General features: G+C 38.2%; 1 protein-coding gene across 2 annotated transcripts; it reads right to left on the bottom strand.

Moving 5' to 3' along the window:
• Positions 1-933: 933 nt before the first annotated feature.
• LOC125146149 (erythroid membrane-associated protein-like) lies at positions 934-21,612 on the bottom strand. Of its 2 annotated transcripts, none has more exons than XM_047821996.1 (9): positions 21,372-21,612; positions 15,727-16,077; positions 14,974-15,252; positions 14,622-14,723; positions 12,383-12,409; positions 9,644-9,670; positions 8,685-8,711; positions 7,612-7,638; positions 934-2,056 (listed from the first exon to the last, which is right to left on the bottom strand). In XM_047821996.1, the coding sequence occupies exons 1-9, from the start codon at positions 21,445-21,447 to the stop codon at positions 1,518-1,520; spliced, it is 1,455 nt and encodes a 484-aa protein (XP_047677952.1). In that variant the 5' UTR covers positions 21,448-21,612; the 3' UTR covers positions 934-1,517. The 2 variants fall into 2 exon arrangements, with proteins under 2 accessions (XP_047677952.1, XP_047677961.1); XM_047822005.1 differs by having other exon boundaries at positions 15,727-15,986.
• Between the last annotated feature and the right edge of the window lie 1,804 nt (positions 21,613-23,416).

Genomic DNA, 23,416 nt, shown 5'->3' with positions numbered 1-23,416 from the left:
GCCAATGCTGAGTTCAATATAATATTTCATAATTTCCCAAAGTTTGAGCAGGTACATACAATATTCCTTTCTTCTGGATCAAAATGTATACCAAATACACCAAATTTAGTGTATATGACAAGATTCTATTATACCCAGAGTCTAGAAAGCTTGTGTATGTTTTTAGCCTAGACTTAACACTGAGACTATTTAAGTCTCAAACACTAATTGGCATAACTTTGTACGAGGAAATTTCTAATTCCCACTAGATTCTTTGGTCTAAAAGACCAAAAGTTTTCTCAGGTATGTTTCATGAAACAATTTAGTGCTATATAGGTCAGTAGTAGTATTTTATGATCTATGCAAAATATCACATGTAGCCAACGTAGTGTGGATAAATATGTTGACTAATATCTAACATTTTTAGAGAATGACTACTGTCATCAGCAGTAGGTTAATGTTAGCATTTTTAATAACTAAGTTATGGCTTGTAAATTTATGGCTTGTGCTACAGAATGTTACACTCCTCATAAACTGGTAATAATTGTTTAAAAGCATAATAGTAAATGAGGTCTTTAAATCATATTGCTTTCTAATATACATGCTTCACCAAATGTATTTTAGCAATGTGTAAGAATCACATATGATAGTTAGCTATAATCACTATCCTCTATACGAGTGAGTCAAATTCTAAATAAGAGTTCAGATGCTCTAACAGCTGTGAAAGCCTCCTCTCTCTAAAATCACTTTGGATTTCGGATTTGGATTTAAATGTAGCTTAGCATGTGTGTGGTGACTGTTAATTACACAATTTATATTAGATTAGACAACTCTCAATGTGGGCTTTTCATGTGATGAGACAACACTTTTAAACATCACTGTACACTAAACCAGTAACAGTGACTAGGTGCTACTCACTTAAAGCATCTGCCATGAACACACAGTACAACAATAAACAATTGCTTTAACAATAAACAAAAGTTTATTCTCATTACAGCAAAGCTAGCAAAAACAAGAATTAAGTACATTTACAAAGTGTACATTTCACACATTGTTATGCATAAAATACAAAAAACAAATACAAACACATTTACACATCCAATCCTCCTTTTAAGAAAATAAACAGCACTAAACAGTAAACCAAATGCTTGCTCTCTCTCTCTCTCTCTCTCTCTCTCTCTCTCTCTCTCTCTCTCTTTCTCACTCTCTTGGGCACGCACGCTTTTTCTCTCTAAAACATTTAGACAAGGAAAAAACAAACAAATAAAAAATACTAATAAAAAATCATCAATTAAGAGCTGCCTTAATGGATGAGCCACCACTTCCCTGCACCAGCAATTGGCAGATATCGGATTTATTTATTAATTTTATTTACAGCGCCTTTTTTATCTACATAGACATCAGCAGCTGAACTTAATACATTGTATTGATCATAATAAAATCTGAAGTAAAACAGTGGATTAAATTTGTAAGGTGAAAATTCATTTACTCTAAATTACAGAAGAAATTCATTCAGTCATATACGAGATTATAGGAAATTATATTGTGGCAGAGATGACCAGTGGTGCTGAATTTTTTCCTCCTTTATTTAAACCAGGACTAAAGAAAGGATATAGTTTCCTCTCAGTGAATGACTGAGCAATGAAAGAGTATATATGAGAGCTGGATTTCACATCATAAAAAGAGACCAGACCCTCCTCATAATCCACAAACACCCCCACCACCTCTACATTCTCTCTCAGTGTGAGAAGCACATCAGTATTAGCATGAGTCCTGTACTGATTCTCATTCCTCAGCCCCATAGTCCAGAATCCAGTCTGAGGTTTCATTGTAACCTCCCCCTTCCTGTTAATGTTTTCACTTACAACACCCAATACCCACTTAGTTTTCCCTCTGACCTGCACCTCATAATAAAATCTCCCTGAGAAGAAATCCTTTCCTAGAACATAGGGATAATATGTAAACCTCTTTAGTGTATCAGGAAGATCCTGTTCTGTATCTCCATGTGTTACTTGTTTTCCATCAGCAGACAGGATGAGATATGGATGAGCTGTATCAGGATCCAAAGTCACATCCACTGAGAAAAAAACACATTGTGTGATAAAAAGAGATTATATAATCATCCAATATATCATTTTCTTTGGGATTTATAGGAGGATTTGTAAACAATTAAATAATGAATTTTTTTTAAATATCTTGTAAATGAGAACTTGTTCAGGAACATGTGTGTGTATGTATATATTTTCAGCATTATGAATATGTTATGGTCATATTTTTACCAAACATAACTTCTCATGTCTCATGAAGGGGAACCGGAGGGTGTGTGAAGGGGGACCGGAGCGTATGTTCCAACTATCGGGGATCACACTCCTCAGCCTCCCCGGAAAAGTCTATGCCAGGAGCAGGAGTTTGGTTCGCATTGCCGGCAGTAAGTCAGACTTGTTCCCGGTGCATGTTGGACTCCGGCAGGGCTGCCCTTTGTCACCGGTCCTGTTCATTACTTATATGGACAAGATTTCAAGGCACAGTAAGGGGCTGGAGGGAGTCTGGTTTGGGGACCACAGGAATTCATCTCTGCTTTTTGCAGATGATGTTGTCCTGCTGGCTTCCTCAAACCAGGACCTTCAGCGTGCACTGGGACGGTTTGCAGCCAAGTGTGAAGCGGCGGGGATGAGAATCAGCACCTCCAAGTCCGAGGCCATGGTTCTCAGTCGGAAAAGGGTGGCTTGCCCCCTTCAGGTTGGTGGAGAGCTCCTGCCTCAAGTGGAGGAGTTTAAGTATCTTGGGGTCTCGTTTACGAGTGAGGGAAGGATGGAGCGGGAGATCAACAGGCAGATTGGTGTATCTTCTGCAGTGATGCGGTCGAAATACCGATCTGTTGTGGTGAAGAAAGAGCTGAGCCACAAGGCGAAGCTCTCTATTTACCGGTCGATCTACGTTCCTACCCTCACCTATAGTCATGAGCTTTGGGTTCATGACCGAAAGGACGAGATCCCGGATATAGGCGGACGAAATGAGTTTCCTCCGCAGGGTGGCTGGGCGCTCCCTTAGAGATAGGGTGAGGAGCTCGGTCACTCGGGAGGGGCTCAGAGTAGAGCAGCTGCTCCTCCACATCGAAAGGAGTCAGCTGAGGTGGCTCGGGCATCTGTTTCGGATGCCTCCTGGACACCTCCCTGGGGAGGTGTTCCAGGCATGTCCAACCGGAAGGAGGCCCCGGGGAAGACCTAGGACACACTGGAGGGACTATGTCTCTCGGCTGGCCTGGGAACGCCTCGGTATTCCCCCAGAAGAGCTGGAGGAAGTGTCTGGGGAGAGGGAAGTCTGGGCATCCCTGTGTAGCGTCTGGTACCGGTCATTTTAGATTTCATGTCCCAGGCACCCTAAATTTCAACATCTACTCCTCAATTAACCGATGAGCAACCCAGTTTTACACACACACCTGGCTCCAGAATGACTGGAGCCTACACAAAGACCAGATAACCCCATGTGGCTTCTCTGATTAGGGGCCCTCAATACACACACACACACACACACACACACACACACACACACACACACACACACACACACACACCACAATGAGACATTCCTTTTACTAATAAAACCCGAAGATAAGGTACTCTAAGGTTCTCATTCTTATAACCCTTTTTGTAATGTGTTCTTCTTTTAAGGTTTGCCTGACTTAAAATTATTTGCTCCTTAATTTCCTGACAAGGGTGTATTTTATTCATGTGTCAGAAAACAACATTGTATTTTAAAATCAGTTATACTCTAATTACTGATCATGGCATGTTAATGTATACCTGTTCTAATGCTGTATGCCCCTTTAAGGTCTAATGTCAGAATGTATACGAAGCTATCGTTTTCTTTTTACTTCCCTAATGAAAGTGCATCTTGTTTTATGTTTCATTTTTGTTTCTTTGCCTTTAGAAGAACACAATATCGTATTAACATCAGTTACCCTTCGATTACTGATCTGTGTATATAATGTACTGCTGCCTTTATACCGTCATTACCCTTCATGTTTAGTATCCAAATGACCACAAAATTATCGGTTACTCGTTTTTTTCAAACACTAGTGTATTTTATTTGAGCACGAAAGGTGCCATACCGTCTTAATACACCCTGGATCAAACTTTAAGGTCATCTAAAAGTTTGATAGCTAAACCACGCCCACAGACACCTGAAACAAAGGGAGTTTTTCCCTCCAAAACCCTGACCGAAGTATTGGTCATCTCCCCAAAGATGGGTGGAGTTCGCGACCTTTAAATTCACAAACACCATTAATCCGTGGTCAGACTTTCGGAACAGCTTGGAGACGACTCCATCTTCCTTCAAAGAAGTTCCAGCAAGCTTCACTTCCAAGAACGACAACTGCTCTGATCTTCAGGAGAACTTGGAAGAACGTCTGACCCCACCCTAACTGACTTTTCAGAGATTTCTCTGTTGCATCCGGACTCTTGTGCAGTAATCCAATGCAAGTAACCGTTGCCTCTACCAATCAATTTAGATGCGTAATTTTAAGTAGGAATCTTAAGCTGAATTTAAGTTTCTGTGACGATTTCCCAGTTAGGGTGTGATTAATTTTTGAATCTAAGCCTGCCATTCCTTTCCTTCCTTTCTCTAGTTTTCTTCTTTCCAGTCTTTTCCTCCCATTCCACAATTTTAATTTCTTTTGTTTTATTTTATTTTCATCTTCGTTTTCCCTATTTCTTTTGTTTGTTTGTGTAGTTAGTTTATGTTGTGTTTGTCTCATTCATTAAATGCCATATTTTTGTGCCAAATAAGTGATTGTCTCTGAGTATCGCTCACAAATTAAGGTACCTGCAATATCTGGTCTGAACTACATGCTCTATTAAGTTAATTTAATTTAAATTACGGTATACAGTAAAAGGAAAGCGAATCTTTCTTGGCCGGGAAGATACCGCCTTCATAGAATTAATAAAGGTTACACGGCCTGTTCGGCGGACGAACAGACCAAATAAGCGTAACGTTAATTCCAGTACCGTTAATTTCAACTTAGGTTAAAATATTTGGAAGTCACTATAACACGTTATAGTTGCTTATAAATATTTACCTTGCTTCGCGAGCCAAAATCGCTACACCTGCTTAGACTGCTGCCCCCGCGACCCGGCCCCGGATAAGCGGTAGAAGAAGAAGAAGAAGAAGAACTCCTCATGTCAAGCAAAAAAGTCAAAAAAGATACAGAATGGAAGACTCAAATTTAAACAAAAATTAAAATAGCCAATGTCACGTTTAGTTCTACTACATCTACTAGCACTTTTAAAATGATTGCTTCTCTATAATTTTTGACTGCCAGTTTTTGTGAATAATAGATGGTGTAAACCTGGTCACATCACTATTAAAGAACAGATCTGCTGTAAGGACATTGAACTGTTAACCGCAAGCAGGAGGCCGTACTATCTGCCCAGGGAATTCTCGCATGTTATCGCAATAGCTGCGTATATGAATATATATGCTGCATATATGCTGACGGTGAATCAGCATGCGATGTCCTGCATTCTGTTGTTAACAGACTGTTAACACAGAGCCCAAACGCTCTTCTCATTATCTCTGGAGATTTCAATCATGCCCCTCCATCCTCCACTCACATTCACCCACCAGTACAGTGTTTTCCCAACAACCATGTATCAACCCTGATATAATGACTCTCCTTAAAGAGAAGAAAAGTGTTTTTAAATTGGTGAAACAAGTAAGAGCTGAAAACGGTCCAGAGAGAACTGAGAAATAAGATCAGGAAAGGAAAAGCATGCTACAGGAGGAAGATGGATCAGCTGCAGCAGAAAAACATCAGTGATGTGTGGAAGGGGCTCAAAAGCATCAATGGTCATAAGGAGCCAAGCTCTCAGGCTGAGGGTGACCAAAAGTGGGGGAATGATCTAAATCTATTATTTAACAGATTTGATCAGCTACCCTCCCCTGCCCCCATCCAGTCTCCTCTGCTGCAACCCCCTTTCTCTGCCTCACAGCAAGCTGCTCCAGCCCCACCTCTCTTGCAGCTCACAGCCTACACCCAACACACCTAACTCCCAGCCTGCCAATTCCCTCCAGCCCACACTCCAACCAATACACACTGCCCCTTACAGAAGGCTGCGGGTCGAGATGGCATCAGCTCCAGGTTCATTAAGACCTGTGCAGACCAGCTGTGTGGCATATTGCTGTACATGTTTGACCTGAGCCTGAAACTGGGAAAGGTGCCACAGCTATGGAAAACATCCTGCGTGGAGTTTGTACCAAAGACGTTGCGCCCAAAAGACTTTGGGGACTACCGACCAGTAGCACTTACCTCGCAACTGATGAAGACTTTGGAGAGGCTGGTGCTCACTCATCTCCGACCTCTGGTGAGCCCATCAATGGATACTCTTTAGTTTGCCTACCAACCTGGCATTGGAGTGGAAGACAGATGATGATGACAGGGAGTACAAAGGACTGATCCAGGACTTTGTGGACTGGTGCCAACGGAGCTGCCTCCAGATAAATGCGGGGAAAACCAAAGAACTGGTGGTGGATTTCCGTAGGCACAAACAAACTTCAGTACCACCAGTGAACATTCTGGGAAAGGACATTGTGAGAGTGGACTCTTACAAATACCCGGGTGTTCATCTGAACAGACAATACTGCATCAATCTATAAGAAAGGACAGAGAAGACTCTTTCTGTTGAGGAGACTACAGTCTTTTGGTGTGCAGGGAGAGCTACTGAAGACCCTTTTTGACTCTGTGGTGGCCTAAGCCATATTCTATGGTGTGGTATGCTGGTGCAGCAGCATCTCTACTGCAGAAAGGAAGAGACTGGACAAGTTGATAAGGAAGGCCAGCTCAGTCCTGGGGATTCCTCTGGACACTGTACAGGAGGTGGGAGAAAGGAGGATGGTAGAAAACCTATCATCATTGCTGGAGAACGACTCTCACCCCCTGTACAGTTTCATCTCTGAGCAGCTCCTTCAGTGACAGACTGTTACATCCTAAGTGTCTGAAGAAGCGATCAGACTTTCTTTTCTCCCTGCTGCTATTAGGCTTTACAATCAAAGCTGCTCGAGGTGAACCACTCACCATAATACACACTGCTATTACTGTTTAACTGCAATAATAACGATAACAAAGTATTTTAAACAACATGTACAATAACAGAAATTTTAAAACTGTGCAATATTACTTGTGTACAATATGTCTGTTAGAGTAACTACAGTACTTACTCATGGTCTCTTATTTCTTCTTTTTATTTACATAAATTTATTTATTTATTTATGTTGTGTATATAATGTATACTATATTATGTCTTTATTCTTTTATATATTTGCATTTCATTTTCTTTGCTGCTGTAACATAGAAATTTCCCCATTGTGGGACGAATAAAGGTATATCTTCTCTTCTCTTCTCTTATCTTATCTTAATTCCAAAATAAAGTCCCATCTTCCTTACCACATTAACTGTAAACACACACAACATTATCATCCCAAAAGTGTTTAAAAAATGTCTTAGGCCTTGCTAATAACTGCACCACTATCTGTCTCTCTCACACACACACAAACACATACACTCCACACACACCCACACTCACGATACAGTAGAGATTCAGCTTAAACTTTAATGAAGATGAAAATTGTTTATACCTGCATACTGCTTTTTCTTTCCTAATTCTGTGAAAACAAGTAAAAGTAGAAAATTTACAGCAATGTAGCAGATGCCCTTATCCAGAGTGACAGACACTGAGCTGATTTACATAGCTGAGCACTTGAGGGTTAAGGGCCTTGGTAGCAGTGGCAGCAGTGATGGTACTGGGAATCCAATGAATTAACCACTGAGCTACCACTTTTTTTTGTAACTCTTAAAAAATGTTTATTAACCATTTATTATTTATTTTAGTAACCATTAATGCAGTTTTAATTTCCTGATGTTTACACTGGGATGTGTTACAAAATTTAAAACAACTTCTAGAACAACTAAAGGTAGACAGAATGTTCACCAAAAACACAGTCTCACAGTGAATTAAAATAATATACACTTAATATTTGTTTGCATATCTCTTGCTTGTAGGAAACTGCATCAGCCTACCAAATGTCATTCATAACCAAAGTGTTGCATTCTTCTTTCATGTCCTTTCCAGGCTTGAACTGCAGCTTCTTTCAGATGTTGTTTGTTTTGGGCATTTCTCCTTTTAGTAATTTCTTTCATCATTTTGTCAAATAAGACTCAACTAGTTTTAGGGTCGGGGATGGACTTTAGTGGTCTTTAGTGATCCAAAACTTTTTAGCAGCTAAAGTTCTACCAAATTAAGTCCAGATGTTGAGTTGGCAGTATGTTTTGGATAATTTTCTTTTTGTTTGATAAAGTTTCTACCAAAAACACTGGATGCACTGGAAACCAAAATTAAACATTCAGAGCTTTTAACTGTTTTAACAATCTAACAGGGCCCACCTGGGCAACAAAAAACACTTGTCAGTCTCCAACATGCACCAACATTTAAAAACATAACTTGAAATTGGTGGGTACAGACAAAATGTACATTAACTGAAATTCTGAAATATCACCTCATGTTCATGTTTTTGATCGCAATCTTAAATGTGTCCATTGTTTAAAAATAATAGGAATTGGCCTTGCATTGCTATTCCAATACTTTTAGATGAAGACTATAAATTCCACTTACAGAAGGTCCTACAATTTTTACAAACTCAGTTGTAATTACCATGTTCCATGTTCTGTCTCTGCAGCTCTGAAAAGATACAAATACTGATATTAAAAACACTACTTACATACTTGTAGGCTACTTTTTAATCAATTGTTATTTTATATTCTCTTTCTACAAGTTGTTGTTTAAAAAACATATACTTCTCTACTAAACTTTATATTTCTAACATTCTTTTCAAAAAATTTTTGTAGACAGTGTGATGTGAAAGTATGGTGTTTAACACAGTATGCTTACCTGCATGAATTCATTATCAATCCCACTGACATGTGACATTAGTGAATTATTTGTAGTAGCATTTATTTGTGTTGTCATGACCACTGCAGTAGAGTATTTGCTCTTTGTGTTCTTTAGTGGATTATTTGGCATCTGTTCACAAGTTAGCAGTAGATAGTTTGCCATATATAACATAGTGGTTCTAATAAGTCATTTGTATTGCCTTCTAACAACACTCACACACCTGGAACATTTTAGTTATTATTGTCTTAATCCTGTTTCAAACACTTTTTGTGTGAAATTGTCACACCGGGAGGAGGAAGACAGATAGATAGCTTCAAATATACAGGGTTTAATAAATAATAAAAATGGAACAGGAAAACAGACAAACTAGACTGGACAAAGGACGAGGGTACACTGACGATGATTCCGCACTGCCATCTGCAATGCGGCACTATTTAATAGAGAGGACAATGAACACATAGGGAACAAGTGTGCAGAGACGGGGAGGAGTAAACAAGGGCGGGGCAGACACGTGACGAACATAAACAGAAGCACATGACCAAATGGCCAAGTCCTGACAGAAATCTACATCACTACAGTAGCATAAACAAATTACAAACTCACCCAAATACATTTTTGCTATCAAATTTATTCAAGATTCACTGTTGGTTGGACTATGAATGTTTCATAGATATTAATCTAGAGTTTCCACAATTGAATACACAGAATTTCATTCTCACCTGTGTACTGCTTCTCCTTCTGCATCTCTAAGGATAAAACAGATACATTTGTATTAAATATTTTGTGTAAATTCAATATAAAAAAGTGTGTAATTTTTTTTTTTTTTTTGGTTGACTTCAATTTAAAACCCACAAAAGAAAAATTCTGTTTATAGAATCCTAGACATTTCAATGTCATGCACTGAGATAATGTTAAACATTCGTATTTGTTATTACAACTGTTCCTTTAATGAGCAGAAAGCTCATGTGTCATTTTGGTATTGTATGATTATGAATAGTCTCTGCTGTCATCCAGTGTTGCACATGTAATTTCACAACTACTACTGACTACATGAATCTTTACAATGCACTGCACATGTATCAGTAAGGACAGACAAAAAGTTTGAAGAAGTCTGGAATAGAAAACCACTGGAAATTGGGAAGTTAAGTGTGCTGGTCTATTGAAAAGGGAGCCTGCTGCTGTCCCTGTGTCCTTATCTTCTTAGGTATTGTGGCATCTTACTGTAGAAAATGAATTCCAGATCATTTAAAAAGAGAGCCACCCCTCTACTCCATTATTCCTTGTGACAATCTAAGTGCACAAGACAAACAGTATTGAAATGAAAAAGCAAAGTTTTTATTGACATGAAATCTTTTGTCCCCCACTGTAGGATTGATAATTCCTTACTTGCCCTTTATACAGTTGGTTGAACAGAAATGTGGCTATAGCAATTGTAGCATAGTACCATGGTAGCAAACTGTGACCTATTGCCTATTGTTGCTAAGCTGCATCTCGTGTCAGCCTGCCTCCCTCATTGTCTGTTAGCTGTTACTGCAGCTGAATATCTGATGTTGTCCATTTCCCCATATAATCCACCCATTTGCTTATTTCTTAGTTCTCCAGGCTGTATCTTCGCCACAAGAATGCATTGTTTGGTCAAAATCTGGTCCCAAATTTACTGACTTGTATGGGTTGATCCTCATGGTAAATCATGTTTGCAACGTGCTCTCTTCCACATGCAAATGTATCACACAGAAGAGATCATTTGAGCACATGGGAAATGTATGCTACAATAAATACATCATGATACACACATGGGTTTTCAAATATGCACAATAATTTTGTAAGGAATGTATAGTTTGTTCAGCTAATATGTCAGGAGCCACTTGCAGAAATGTATGACACCTGTAGGCCACCACCACCACCTTTATCCATGGATTTTATAGTACTAACACCAAACGAGGGAAATAAACTTGTGATACTTGTGATGATTATACTTGTGATTGTTGACATATTCCACAAATAGGTAGAAGCTTTTTTCTTCCTCTAAGCAGGATGACAGAGCTGTGTCAAAAGCACTGTTTAGTGAACTTATTCCTAGGTTGGGTATTCCAGTAATCATCCACAATGACAATGGGCCAAGATTTGAAAGCCAGGTTTTAAATGGGGTGTCAGGTTGTTTTGTGTGTCAGTATATGTGAGTGCTATTATCACTCACATAGTCAGGAAATCTTATTTGGGAGACCCCATCAGACAGGCACAGGCTCAATTAGACACCCTCATCCTTCTATAGCTCCATGTGAAGATGGTATGTTGAGATATTGTGCCAATTTGTCTAAAAATTTACAGCCACACATCCCAGGTGAAAATCACACTGCTACTGTATGTGCAGCTACAGTGACTGTATAATCTGCAACCTGGGTATTGGGTCTTCATCAAAGATCCCAGGTGTTGCTATTGGGTGAAATAGTAGTTCTTTGACCTGTTTCAAGTTCTGTTGATCACTTCAACTACTGCAAAAAGGTTCCGGAGATCTTTGCTGACACAAAATGAGGGAGAAGTGAAACAGTGATCTCCTGGGCCAAGTGCTAAACACCAAATAAGTGATATACAGTGCAAACATCTGTGTCACTGCCAAGTCTTCTGTGATGTAATTGAACACCTCACTCGTTCAATGTAGCACGCAAGAGAAGGGGGAGGTGCATTTTGGACAAATGTGATATTTGCACAAATGGTCAGTACAAGGCTTGGGAGGCTGCAATGTCAGACTCATTGTTGAGCAATGCTCATTGGGCCAAATCATGGCCTCATTATGGGAGCCCAATGCTGGAGGATACCTGTGGATCTGTAGCAGGCTCTGCATTGGATGCTGAATGGATGATCTCTGGCTATGGCCCTCCAGGTGGGGCTCAAAAGCAGAGGCCACCATGTTAGCCTTGTAATAGCTGATAAACAAGTTGGAGTTTGACACACAGTCAATTTGCACATGAAATCAGATTTACAAGTTTTGTTCCACCTTCAACCACACCTTTAGTTCACGGAGACAGAGAACATGTTAAGACTTACCAATCTAATACTGATTATATTTTTGTATTTATCAATTTAATTCAATGATAACATTAATGATAGTTATACACAATATTGAAATATTTATTATTGTAAAGCTGTATTATTCTATGCAGATACTGTGTTCATACAGTATCTGCATAGTTTTGTAGCTCACTTACCTTATAATGTCCAGTGCTACTACTCTACTGTTACAGCTGACACCTATTACCTCACTAGTCATAGCAACTAATAAGATTGAGGTACTGTAAAGGTGCAGCTCTCTCACAAACAGATTTCTTATAACTACAGTAACTCCTGATGAAGTCTCAGCATTAAAAACAGCTGTATAACATACAGTGCTGACAAACAGAAACTATACTTACAGAGCTTTAGACTTTGTATAAATAGGTAATAAGTTCTGGTGTAATTACCATCCTCCAGCCGCTGTATCTGCATCTCTAATAAAACAGACAATATTAAAATGTTAGCATAAGAGTTATTAATCAGCTATAGTTGAGCTGATACTCTCTTTAACTGTACACAATGCTACTCAACTAACCTATCACAAAAGAAAAGAAAAGAAAAGAGAAATACACCTCCTTTCCTTGCTAACCAAAAACAGCTTTTTCAAGATTTAAGGCTGCCTGCAAGTGAGCATTTGTAAAAACAACCACATCATCAAGGTAGACTTCCCAGTTATCCACATTACTAGGACCTGAAACATTGAAATCCATAACTGTATACCGGAGAAGCATATATGGTGTAATGAAACTTCAGATGCACATGAACAGAAATTTCAGATGCACATGAAGTGAGTGTTACAGTGTTAATTTTGTTGATGAATATTTTTAATCATAGTTTTTGTCAGCAACCTATTTTAAGACAAAAACAAGATGACAACTGAAAACTAAAACACCAGGACAAAAACTATGGAAAAATCTATTCACATATTTGCCAACAAATAAAAATTAGTGCCAGAGACGAGAGCCAATCCTAACTAATTTAGTCTGGGAAAGGTAGGGACTAGTCGGAGAATACAATACGGAGAATTTTTTTTTTCTTTCAATGTCTTCAACCATAATGTGTTTCATACTCCAATCTTGTAAGTGGCAGAAAATGCACCTTACAGATGGTTTACCAAATGACATTTAAACAACAAGTAAATAAGAAGAGGACTAGTCAGACAAAGATGGGACAAGTTGGGGCCTATCGAATCACACCTTATCTCTGTGTGTGGGGTGGAGAACTAGCCCTCATGCATACTATTTCTGAATGACAAAATGTCCATGCCTAGAATGGAGAGAAGAGCGACCATATAAACACAATTTACATATAATGTCAGGGAAAACAAGACTCTTTGAATTTAAGCTGAAATAATTAACAGGGAGGGGGGCACGGTGGCTTAGTGGTTAGCATGTTCGCCTCACACCTCCAGGGTTGGGGGTTCGATTCCCGCCTCCGCCTTGTGTGTGTGTGTGTGTGTGGAGTTTGCATGTTCTCCACATGCCTCAGGGGTTTCCTCCCCCGGTCCAAAGACATGCATGGTAGGTTGATTGGCATCTCTGGAAAATTGTCTGCAAAGTGTGATTGCGTTAGTGAATGAGGGAGTGTGTTTGCCCTGCGTGTATCCTGCCTTGATGCCCAAAGACGCCTGAGATAGGCACAGACTCCCCGTGACACAAGGTTGTTCGGATAAGCGGTAGAGAATGAATGAATAAGTAACAGGGAACAACACCACTAATGTTGAAGCTTACCATTTCAAAATAATAAACAAAACTCCCAAAAACTACTCAACTATAACAAAATAAAATAAAAATACACCACCTTCTCTCTTGTAGCTTTTTAGTTCTGACAAGGACTGGGTTCTATGAGGGGTTGGATTTTGAACTGTGGTCGCTGAAATACTACTGAGCATTGGTTATTGGATTTCTGGATAATTGTAGTAGATTTGTTTGTGCACAAAGGATTTGGAACTGCTTAGTGTACTTCTCAGCATCAGTGTAATGTTTGAAAAGTTTGATTTCTGATCTTTCCTCTCTGTATGTGTGGAGTGTTTTTCTTCTGCCCAGTGCACATCTGCTACTCTGCAATATATCTAAAATAGTGCACATATCTAAAAATTCATGCTTAACTGTTGGTTCCATTCCCATATATTTACCTGTGCTTCCCTTTCTCCTTAGAGCCTTCCTGGCTTCATACTCACCTGTCCACTCCACCACCAGCTCCCATCCCTTATAATTCTCTTAATAAATATAAACTTACACATGCTTATGCCTCTTCATTGGATACTTTTAAACCAGCATTACATCCTGATCATTTACCCTGCTTTAATTTTTTTTCTTCAAGAAAACCTGCCATTTAAACAGGGTAGTGCTTTGTATATTATTATATACTGTTATATATTTGTCTTATGACATGTATGTATACTGTTAAAAAATCTTCTCAATTAAAATTAAGCATCAGAACATTTTCACCCTCACATAAATATAGAGACAACTCATGCAGCTAAATGTGAATGAACTTTAAAATGCTTGATCAGTTGATTCAAAATCCCGTCCTGTTTCTATAATTATGATGAGATATGCCAAATTCTTATTTTATAAAATTATTCACTTCCTTATAATCTGCAGTATAACTTCTGTTATTAGAGAACGTTATTTAAATGTTTACCTTTTTTGTGACAAACCACTGCAGTAACTATCAATCCAACAGCAATAAGGCATGCTGAACCTAAAATTCCACCAATCCACTTCCAAGCATCAAAGACTTTACCTAAAATTAAACCACATTATAGATATTTTTGAGAAACACATCTTTATAGTTACAAATCATCCTCTTACATAAAAGACTGTTTCAGGATTACCTGCATTATTTTTGCATATTTTATTTTTATTAAAATAAATAAATTGAATGTTTTCTTAATGATCATGTCATTATTAATTGCCGTAATGTGTAATGATATAGTTTTGTTAGAATTTAACAACCTAAATAAAGTGTAAAAGTTTTAGAATCAAACACTTACTATTAATGATAACCTCTGCCTCCATCATGTGATGTTTTTGAAGAAGTCTGCAGTAAAACCTGTTGGAGTCACTAGAATCATAAACAGTGATGCGCCGTTTCACACCAAAGCCCTCAGTGTCTCTGTGTATCTGTGTATCTTCAGCAGGCAGAGTGGCTCCTTCTCTGTCCAGCCACAGAACCTCAGGTTCAGGTTTCCAGCCTTTGGACTCACACACTAGATTAATCCCTCTGAAGTTATCATAACTCTCCATCACAATTACTGGGTGACTTCCCTGAGCTTTAATCAGCAAACACACACACAATAAATATTCTAGTACATCTGATCAAATGCACATTATCATCTTGTGCTTGCTAATATTATGAACAGCAGCTACACTAATACACTCTAAAGGTGTACCAGTTCCACACACTCCAATCACAGACAGTTTCACCCAAATAAGGATGGGCTCTGTTTTTTAAGTCTTTTCCTCTCAAGTCTTTCTTCCTCTAAGGGAGATTTTCCTCACCACAGTTGCCTCAGTCACCTCGGGTTTGCTCATTGAGGAGAAATACAATCAAATATAAATATAAGTCTAAAATTTATTTTTGTATTTATTAATCTTTATATAATATACATTTTGTTGTATTATGTTTCTTATGTTCTGTAAAGCTGCTTTGAGACAATGTCCATTGTTAAAAGTGCTATACAAATAAATTTAAATTGAACTGAATATAACCTTTGCTGTATAAATGCATAAATAGACCTTCTTACCCTCAACGATGACATTCACAGTGATGTCATCTGACCAGGATTTGTCCTCAACAAGACACTTGTAAGTTCCTTCATCGGAGACTCTGAGAGCTGAGAGTTTGAGTGAAGTGTTGCCTTTCTGTAGCTCCTCTTTAAACAGTGAAGTTCTTCCTTTGTAGGACTGAGCCTGATCTTCATTTCTGTCTTTATGATCCTTATAGAGATGCACTAATGAGTCCTTTACATATAGTTTGAACCACTCCACTGTCATGTCCACAGCGCTAGTGTTGGGTTTGATAAAACAGGACAGAATCAGATCCTCACCAGCTAGAGCCACAAGAGATGCTTTTGTACCAACCACCTGTAAACGCTCTATACAGTGAAAAATAAATATGGTACAAATATGATACATCACTTTATTTTGTATATATAACAAGATAAACCTTAGGAATGCAGGTCATTTATGGCAAACATTAAAGCTGAATGCATGTTAGCAGTTTCCAACACCCAATTATTGGATACACGCTGTTCTGGTGGCTGAAAAATATTCTATTAGATATAAAGCCCATTAAATGGTGTAAACAACATCACTGAAGAAATAAATTGTTTGAGGTATTGTATTTATCGTGTACTGTACTAAAAATCTTCTCCACCCGTTCTGCCAACATACCAAGTTTCATGAGTTTCCCAGTGGCAAATATGCAAGATTGTATCACTCGTGTTAGAAAATAGGATTTTTCTATCAATACATTTGTAATCTACTCCACCCCTTCTCCCAATTTACCATGTTTCATTAGGTTTCAATGTGGCATGCAAGATTTATTATTATGATTATTATTATTATCATTATTATTATTATTATTATTATTATTATTATTATTATTATTATTATTATTGTTGTTGTTGTTGTTGATGTTAACATTATTAATAAAATAGATCATTTTATAACAACACTCAGAGCCGATTTCTTTTATGTGATGGGCTTTGTTTGTTACCGTAATACATGTTTTACACCGAAATCTGTGACCCATCGTATGTTGTGACCATAGAAGGCGCTGTTGCTAAAATGCAGCTTAAAATAGGTCGTAGGGGGGCACGGTGGCTTAGTGGGTAGCACGTTCGCCTCACACCTCCAGGGTCGGGGTTCGATTCCCGCCTCCGCCTTGTGTGTGCGGAGTTTGCATGTTCTCCCGTGCCTCGGGGGTTTCCTCCGGGTACTCCGGTTTCCTTCCCCGGTCCAAAGACAAGTAGGTTGATTGGCATCTCTGGAAAATTGTCCATAGTGTGTGAGTGAATGAGAGTGTGTATGTGCCCTGCGATGGGTTAGGGTCCAGGGTGTATTCTGCCTTGATGCCCGACGATGCCTGAGATAGGCACAGGCTCCCCGTGACCTGAGGTAGTTCGGATAAAGCAGTAGAAAATGAGATGAGAAAATAGGTCGTCTACACACCAAATTGAATTGAATGTTCTCCACAAAGCCATTAAAATAATGACCATACTGTTATGTGGTTGATAATGTCTAACACACCAGATTATTTAAATTTGATTAAGTGTCCTCAAGTGTCTCATGAATGTAACCACTAATTTTAACCACAAATGTAAAACATATATCCCATTTAATACTGTTGTTAAGTGTAAAATACATGTAATCTATCAAAGAAAGATTTTTTATATTTCTAATTTGTGTTAAAAATGATAATCATAAAAAAATTATTTGTTCAATATCCATTTATTAATTTGTGTGTGTGTGTGTGTGTGTGTGTGTGTGTGTGTGTGTGTGTGTGTGTGTGTGTGTGTGTGTGGGTGTGTACGTAAGTGTTTGTTGCCTTTTTGGACCCCTTTATCATTTGTAATGTGGCTCCCATATAAAACAGTTCAGCACAAGCCCAGACATTTTTAGGGTCATGATTGAGGACAATGTCCCGTCCAGAGACAAGCTGTTTCATGGTGAGGTTTTGTACAAACCGACCATCGAAAATACCCTCTCTAATGAATATGTGTTTTTTTTTTCATTGGTTGTTTATGGGATAAAAACACTGTCAATAATAATCGTACGTAATTCAAAGCATTTGTGTGTAAATTTTAATTTTGCGGAGTTGGATCCCAAAATCTACGGCCACAACAGTTTACAGATACGAGATTTTGTGTGTTTATTCAAATACAACACCAAAATGTACGACTATGACAGTTTACACACACAACGCTTGATTTCACAACACCTCTTTTTCACACATGAAAACAGTCTGCGAAACAACTGTCAAAAATACGTCATCACGTTCACAGGCATTACTATCCGAGGGAAGATGAATCGATTCCACGAAGTGCGCATGCGCCCCGCCCTCTTTTAAACCACTGCCGCCAAAATGGCGGATCAGCAGCCAAGCGCTCACGCATCGTCAGTGTTGTATAAAGTACTAGAAAGCAATACTTGAGTAAAATGTACAAGTATGATACTAGAAAAAGACTTTGGTAGAAGTGAAAGTCACCTTTTAGAATACTACTCAAGTAAAAGTCTTAAAGTATCTGATATTTACTGTACTTAAGTATCAAAAGTCATTTTCTGATATTTAATGTACTTAAGTGTTTGAAGTAAAAATAAAAAGTAAAATTTCAGTGATTTTCGGAAGGCATAAGATCAGGGGCGGTTCTAGGGTTTCATCTTTAGGGGGTTTTAGCCCTCAGTGAGAATATAAAACAAGAAGAGTTTTATATTATATATTTTATGACTACATAGTAAGCCAAAAGTTACGGTATTATTAAATGGCAAAAGTGGACACCAAAATTTTATGCATGATGTAATGATGCCAGTCTTGACAGTTCATGTATGTGTGTATTCTCTACAAACAGTGTGTCCAATGAATGCAGTCATTAGTAAACTAATATTCACAAAGACCAAATCCATAAATGTTATTTTTATTTAGTATTGTATGGATTGTTTGCATTAATATTTTGTTTGTGCTACAACTCTGGTAATAAGAATAGTGACATTTCACTGCTTTTGGTTGCTGTATTTGCAGCTTTTCGCATAACGTTATACATTAACGCCTCCAGCTCTGACTGCGCGTGCACGCTGCGCGTACCTGTACCCGTACAGCTTGCGGAGCTGCGTAATGCAATCTAGGAGCAGTGATTCACCAAACCTCCCTTATTGCAGTCACACACATTTCTTCTGATTTTATTTTGTAGTAATGAAGATGCTTAGTGGAAATATAATGGAGTAAAAGTATACATTTTATCTAGGAAATGTAGTGGAGTAAAAGTGAAAGTTGACTTTGCTCATATAAATTTAAATAGCGAAGTACAGATACGTGACATTTCTACTTAAGTACAGTAACAAAGTATTTTTCCTCCGTTACATTACAACACTGCTCATCATCTCAGGTAAGTTGGTTTTTCCTTCCAAATTCGGACATGTTTAAGGGTTAGTTATCACTAATAACAGAGAGGAGTAATATTACAGAGATAGGTTAACTATAGTAAGTAAGATTAGCTCTCAGAGTAAGGTTACATTAGGTGCTTAAAGAATACAGCTGTTTAGGAGGTCATCACTGCAGTCTGTAGCGTGATGAGATAGGCCTACATAAAAAAATTAGCAATTTTAAGTGTTAACTTACTAACAGCTGTGTACATGCACTGGAATACACAGGTCATGCAATATAAGTGTTCACTGCTTAAATGTTAAAGTCATATTTTATTGTTTATCAGGTTCCATTAGGTGACATCTTGCACTCAGCCCAGAATCTGGTGTCGATGCTGACCAACACCTTAAGTGTTGGACAACAGAAAATGGGGAACCAGTCCAATATCAGTGGACAGTCAGCACAACAAAGAATGTCCAAGTCAAATGAGCAGTCAGTGCAGCAGGAAATGGCTAGGTGTGAGGTGTGTGTGTGTGTGTCTTTTATGTAGGCCTATCTCATCACCCTACAGACTGCAGTGATGTGCCTCCTAAGCACCTAATGTAACCTTACTCTGAGAGCTAATCTTACTTACTATAGTTAACCTATAGCCTATCTGTAATATTACTCCTCTCTGTTAATAGTGATAACTAACCCTTAAACATGTCCGAATTTGGAAGGAAAAACCAACTTACCCGAGACGATGAGTGAGCGCTTGGCTGCTGATCCGCCATTTCGGCGTTGTATTTGAACAAACACACAAAATCTCGTATCTGTAAACTGTCGTGGCAGCAGATTTTGGGATCCAACTCCGCAAAATTAAAATTTACACACAAATGCTTTGAATTACGTACGATTATTATTGACAGTGTTTTTATTCCATAGTTGTTGCATTAAATCTCACCCATATACAACAGTGCTATTTTCTGATTAGTTATTGTGTAGCCTTGATTGGCTGATAAGTATCAGGCTCGTCTAAGAACTCCAGGTGAGACGCGATTGAATTCCTGCCCGGTTTCATAGAGACAGTGGTGTGGACAGATACATATTGGGCGCTGCGGCATATTAAATATGTGATAAATAGTCAAAAAGTTTTGTTTGGTGGGAGAGCGTGACAATGTTTGGCGGGAGAGCGTGACAAAAGACCGAAATGAGTGACTGCCACGATCAATGCATGACACTTGATAGCCCTGAGAACATTCAATTTTAATTCAATTTGGTGTGTAACAGAGGGAGGTAACGGATTCTGATAACCTGTAATAGGGCCTTATCATATTTGGTGACCCTGTTATAAGTTTGTTTCTGTTGATATGAGACCCAAATCTTTTTCAGGATATAATATAGAGGGTGTTAGGCATCAACAGAGTGAATATGGAGAACAATAACGAATTTCAGTATTTTATTCAGCACTTTATTACCGAATAACAATAATTCAAATGTTTTCAAATTTGTTTAATTCAAATCTGGAATAATAATATTAATAATAATAATAATAATAATAATAATAATAATAATAATAATAATATTAATAATAATAATAATAATAATAATTTTGTTGTTATTTATTCAATTTATATAGTTAATTAATTGTAACTAATATATAATGAACAGTCTAAAGCATCCGCATCTGACTACATTTTTTTTAGCCTTAATTAATAAATGACTTTCAGGGTAGTTAAAAAAAGCAGTCATGAAAATAGAGAATGCAAAAGCATTTGAATAGCTTTGTTTTTTTAAGTACTGTAAATGAGTCTTTAGTTCGTGGCGCATGCAACTCTTTCTTTGCAGTTCAAGGTAACGTGCACGGCGCTTGGCGCGTTCTCGCAACAAAGATTTACGCAAGATTTGCATTTGCGTAGCGAACTTCTCTAGGACCTATTTTGAGCTGCATTTTAGCAACAGCGCCCTCTATGGTCACAACATACGATGGGTCACAGATTTCGTGAAGAAGAACAGATAGCATTACCGTGGTATTTTAAAAACGAAAAATGTCCTCAGAATTGTGGATTGATTGCGCAATTCCACATGAAAAGCTTTTATCGCTCATTTTAATATTTATAGCTTTTATTTTTGTACAGCCCTTGTGAACAAAAATACATACACGGAAGACAAGCTGTGTATTTGTGTACAAACACACACACACACACACACACACACACACACACACACACACACACACACACACACACACACACACACACACAGAGAGAGAGAGAGAGAGAGAGAGAGAGAGAGAGAGAGAGAGAGAGAGAGAGAGAGATTTCCTACCCGATTGAGATTTCGTGCTGAAAAGAATCAGAAGAGTCACACACAAAAACGTAATCCCCGGAAGACAGTTTGTCATTATTACTTTAGTCTGTTTCACGGTAATAATATTGCTAATATTTTATTAGACGAACAACGTAACACATCAGTTCGGTCTCAAACTACTCAGTTTTAAGGTTTATATTTTTCTTAACAAGGCGAAGCTAAAAGCATCTTAAAGTTTCGTTTTCTGTATCCCCTGTAAACTTAGCCACACCCTTTCTTTTTCTTTCTTTTTTTCTACAGAAGCTTCCTTATAAGGGACGCAAATAGAAAATTTAAAAAGATTTATTTTTTATTTGCACAAAAACTGTTTCAAAAATTGTTACTGTTCAGAACGATTTCCACTGTTTTCTATTTTCCCTTTGAATTTAGTAAGACAAAAAAATAGAATTACCTTATTTAATGTTAAATGAACAATGAGCAGTTAAAATGTGCATTATGTCATTTATTAATAAATTAAAAATTGTAAGCTTTGGCAAATTGCTGTTGTACAAAATAAATACTATGCCAGAGTTTGTGCAGTAGAAAAGTCTAAACTGGCAGTGGGTCCACAGTGTGTGATCTTATGTGCAACTTAAAACACTACAGCACATTGGCTAAGGAAAAGGAGGAAGCTGACATTTACAATGTCAACTTTGTCATGAAAATAATTTTTAGAGATGTTATCAAAAATTTTGATTCAGAGTTTGAAAGCAAATGAATGGGTTAAAAATTGCACTGTAACTATCTAACCCGTCTCAGATACATTTTGCTATACCTTTGACTCCCTGTTAGGACATTTACTAATATATACAATAATTGGTCTGGGCATTGTGAAAGTGGATAGTGATCATTTATGAGTCATGTTCTGTGGTTCATAGGTGTTAATTTGCAGAGGAATAAGGGAAGTGTAGTTCATTCTATCAGTAGTGTTGAGAATATGCAATAACAGTCTGCTGCTGCTGCCAATGATGATGATTATTATGATGATGATTAGAAAATTTTCATTTAAAAGGACTTTTTTCATTTAAAACACAGCACAGGTACTGGGAAGTTTGTAACTGTGTGCAGGTGCCAAGTCCTGTTGGAAAATGAAATCTGCATCTCCATAAAGTTGGTCAGCAGCAGGAAGTATGACGTTCACAGACAGCGTCCGAAGAGTCTCGCCTGGGCTAAAGACAAAAAGGACTGGACTGCTGCTGAGTGGTCAAAAGTTATGTTCTCAGATGAAAGTAAATTTTGCATTTCCTATAGAAATCAGGGTCCCAGAGTCTGGAGGAAGAGAGGAGAGGCACACAATCCACATTGCTTGAGGTCCAGTGTAAACACTGAGTTTTTCCACAGTCAGTGATGGTCTGGGGTGCCATATCATCTGCTGGTGTCTGTCCACTGTATTTTCTGAAGTCCAAGGTCAACGGAGCCGTATACTAGGAAGTTTTAGAGCACTTTATGTTTCCGGCTGCTGACCAACTTTATGGAGAATCTCATTTCATTTTCCAACAGGACTTGGCACCTGCACACAGTGCCAAAGCTACCAGTACCTGGTTTAAGGACCATACTGTAGTATCCCTGTTCTTAATTGGTCAGCAAACTCGCCTGACCTTAACCTCATGGAAAATCTATGGGGTATTGTGAAGAGGAAGATGCGATATGCCAGACCCAACAATGCAGAAGAGCTAAAAGCCACTATCAGAGCAACCTGGGCTCTCATAACACCTGAGCAGTGCCACAGCCTGCTTATATGTGTATATGGTCAACAAAAAATACATCGTCCTGACTCACCCCCTCTCTCCACCGCACTAAGTGAGCAAGTGACTAATATTCCTATTCCCAGGTAATCCCGTGACCCTCCACCATTATCACGTGACATTAATTTAACTCTTTCATGTCCCTTTCACATGTGTTCCACAACTTTTTTTCCAAATACAGTTGTATGCAAACGTTTAGGAACCCCTGACAGTTTCATTTATAAATATTTGGGTGTTTGCATCAGCAATTTGATTTTGATCTATCAAATAACTGAAGGA

This window comes from Tachysurus fulvidraco, chromosome 1, assembly GCF_022655615.1.
Source record: "Tachysurus fulvidraco isolate hzauxx_2018 chromosome 1, HZAU_PFXX_2.0, whole genome shotgun sequence".
NCBI classification, from domain to species: Eukaryota; Metazoa; Chordata; class Actinopteri; order Siluriformes; family Bagridae; genus Tachysurus; species Tachysurus fulvidraco.
Note: the sequence above shows the minus strand (reverse complement) of the source record. Positions and strands in the feature narration are given on the sequence as shown.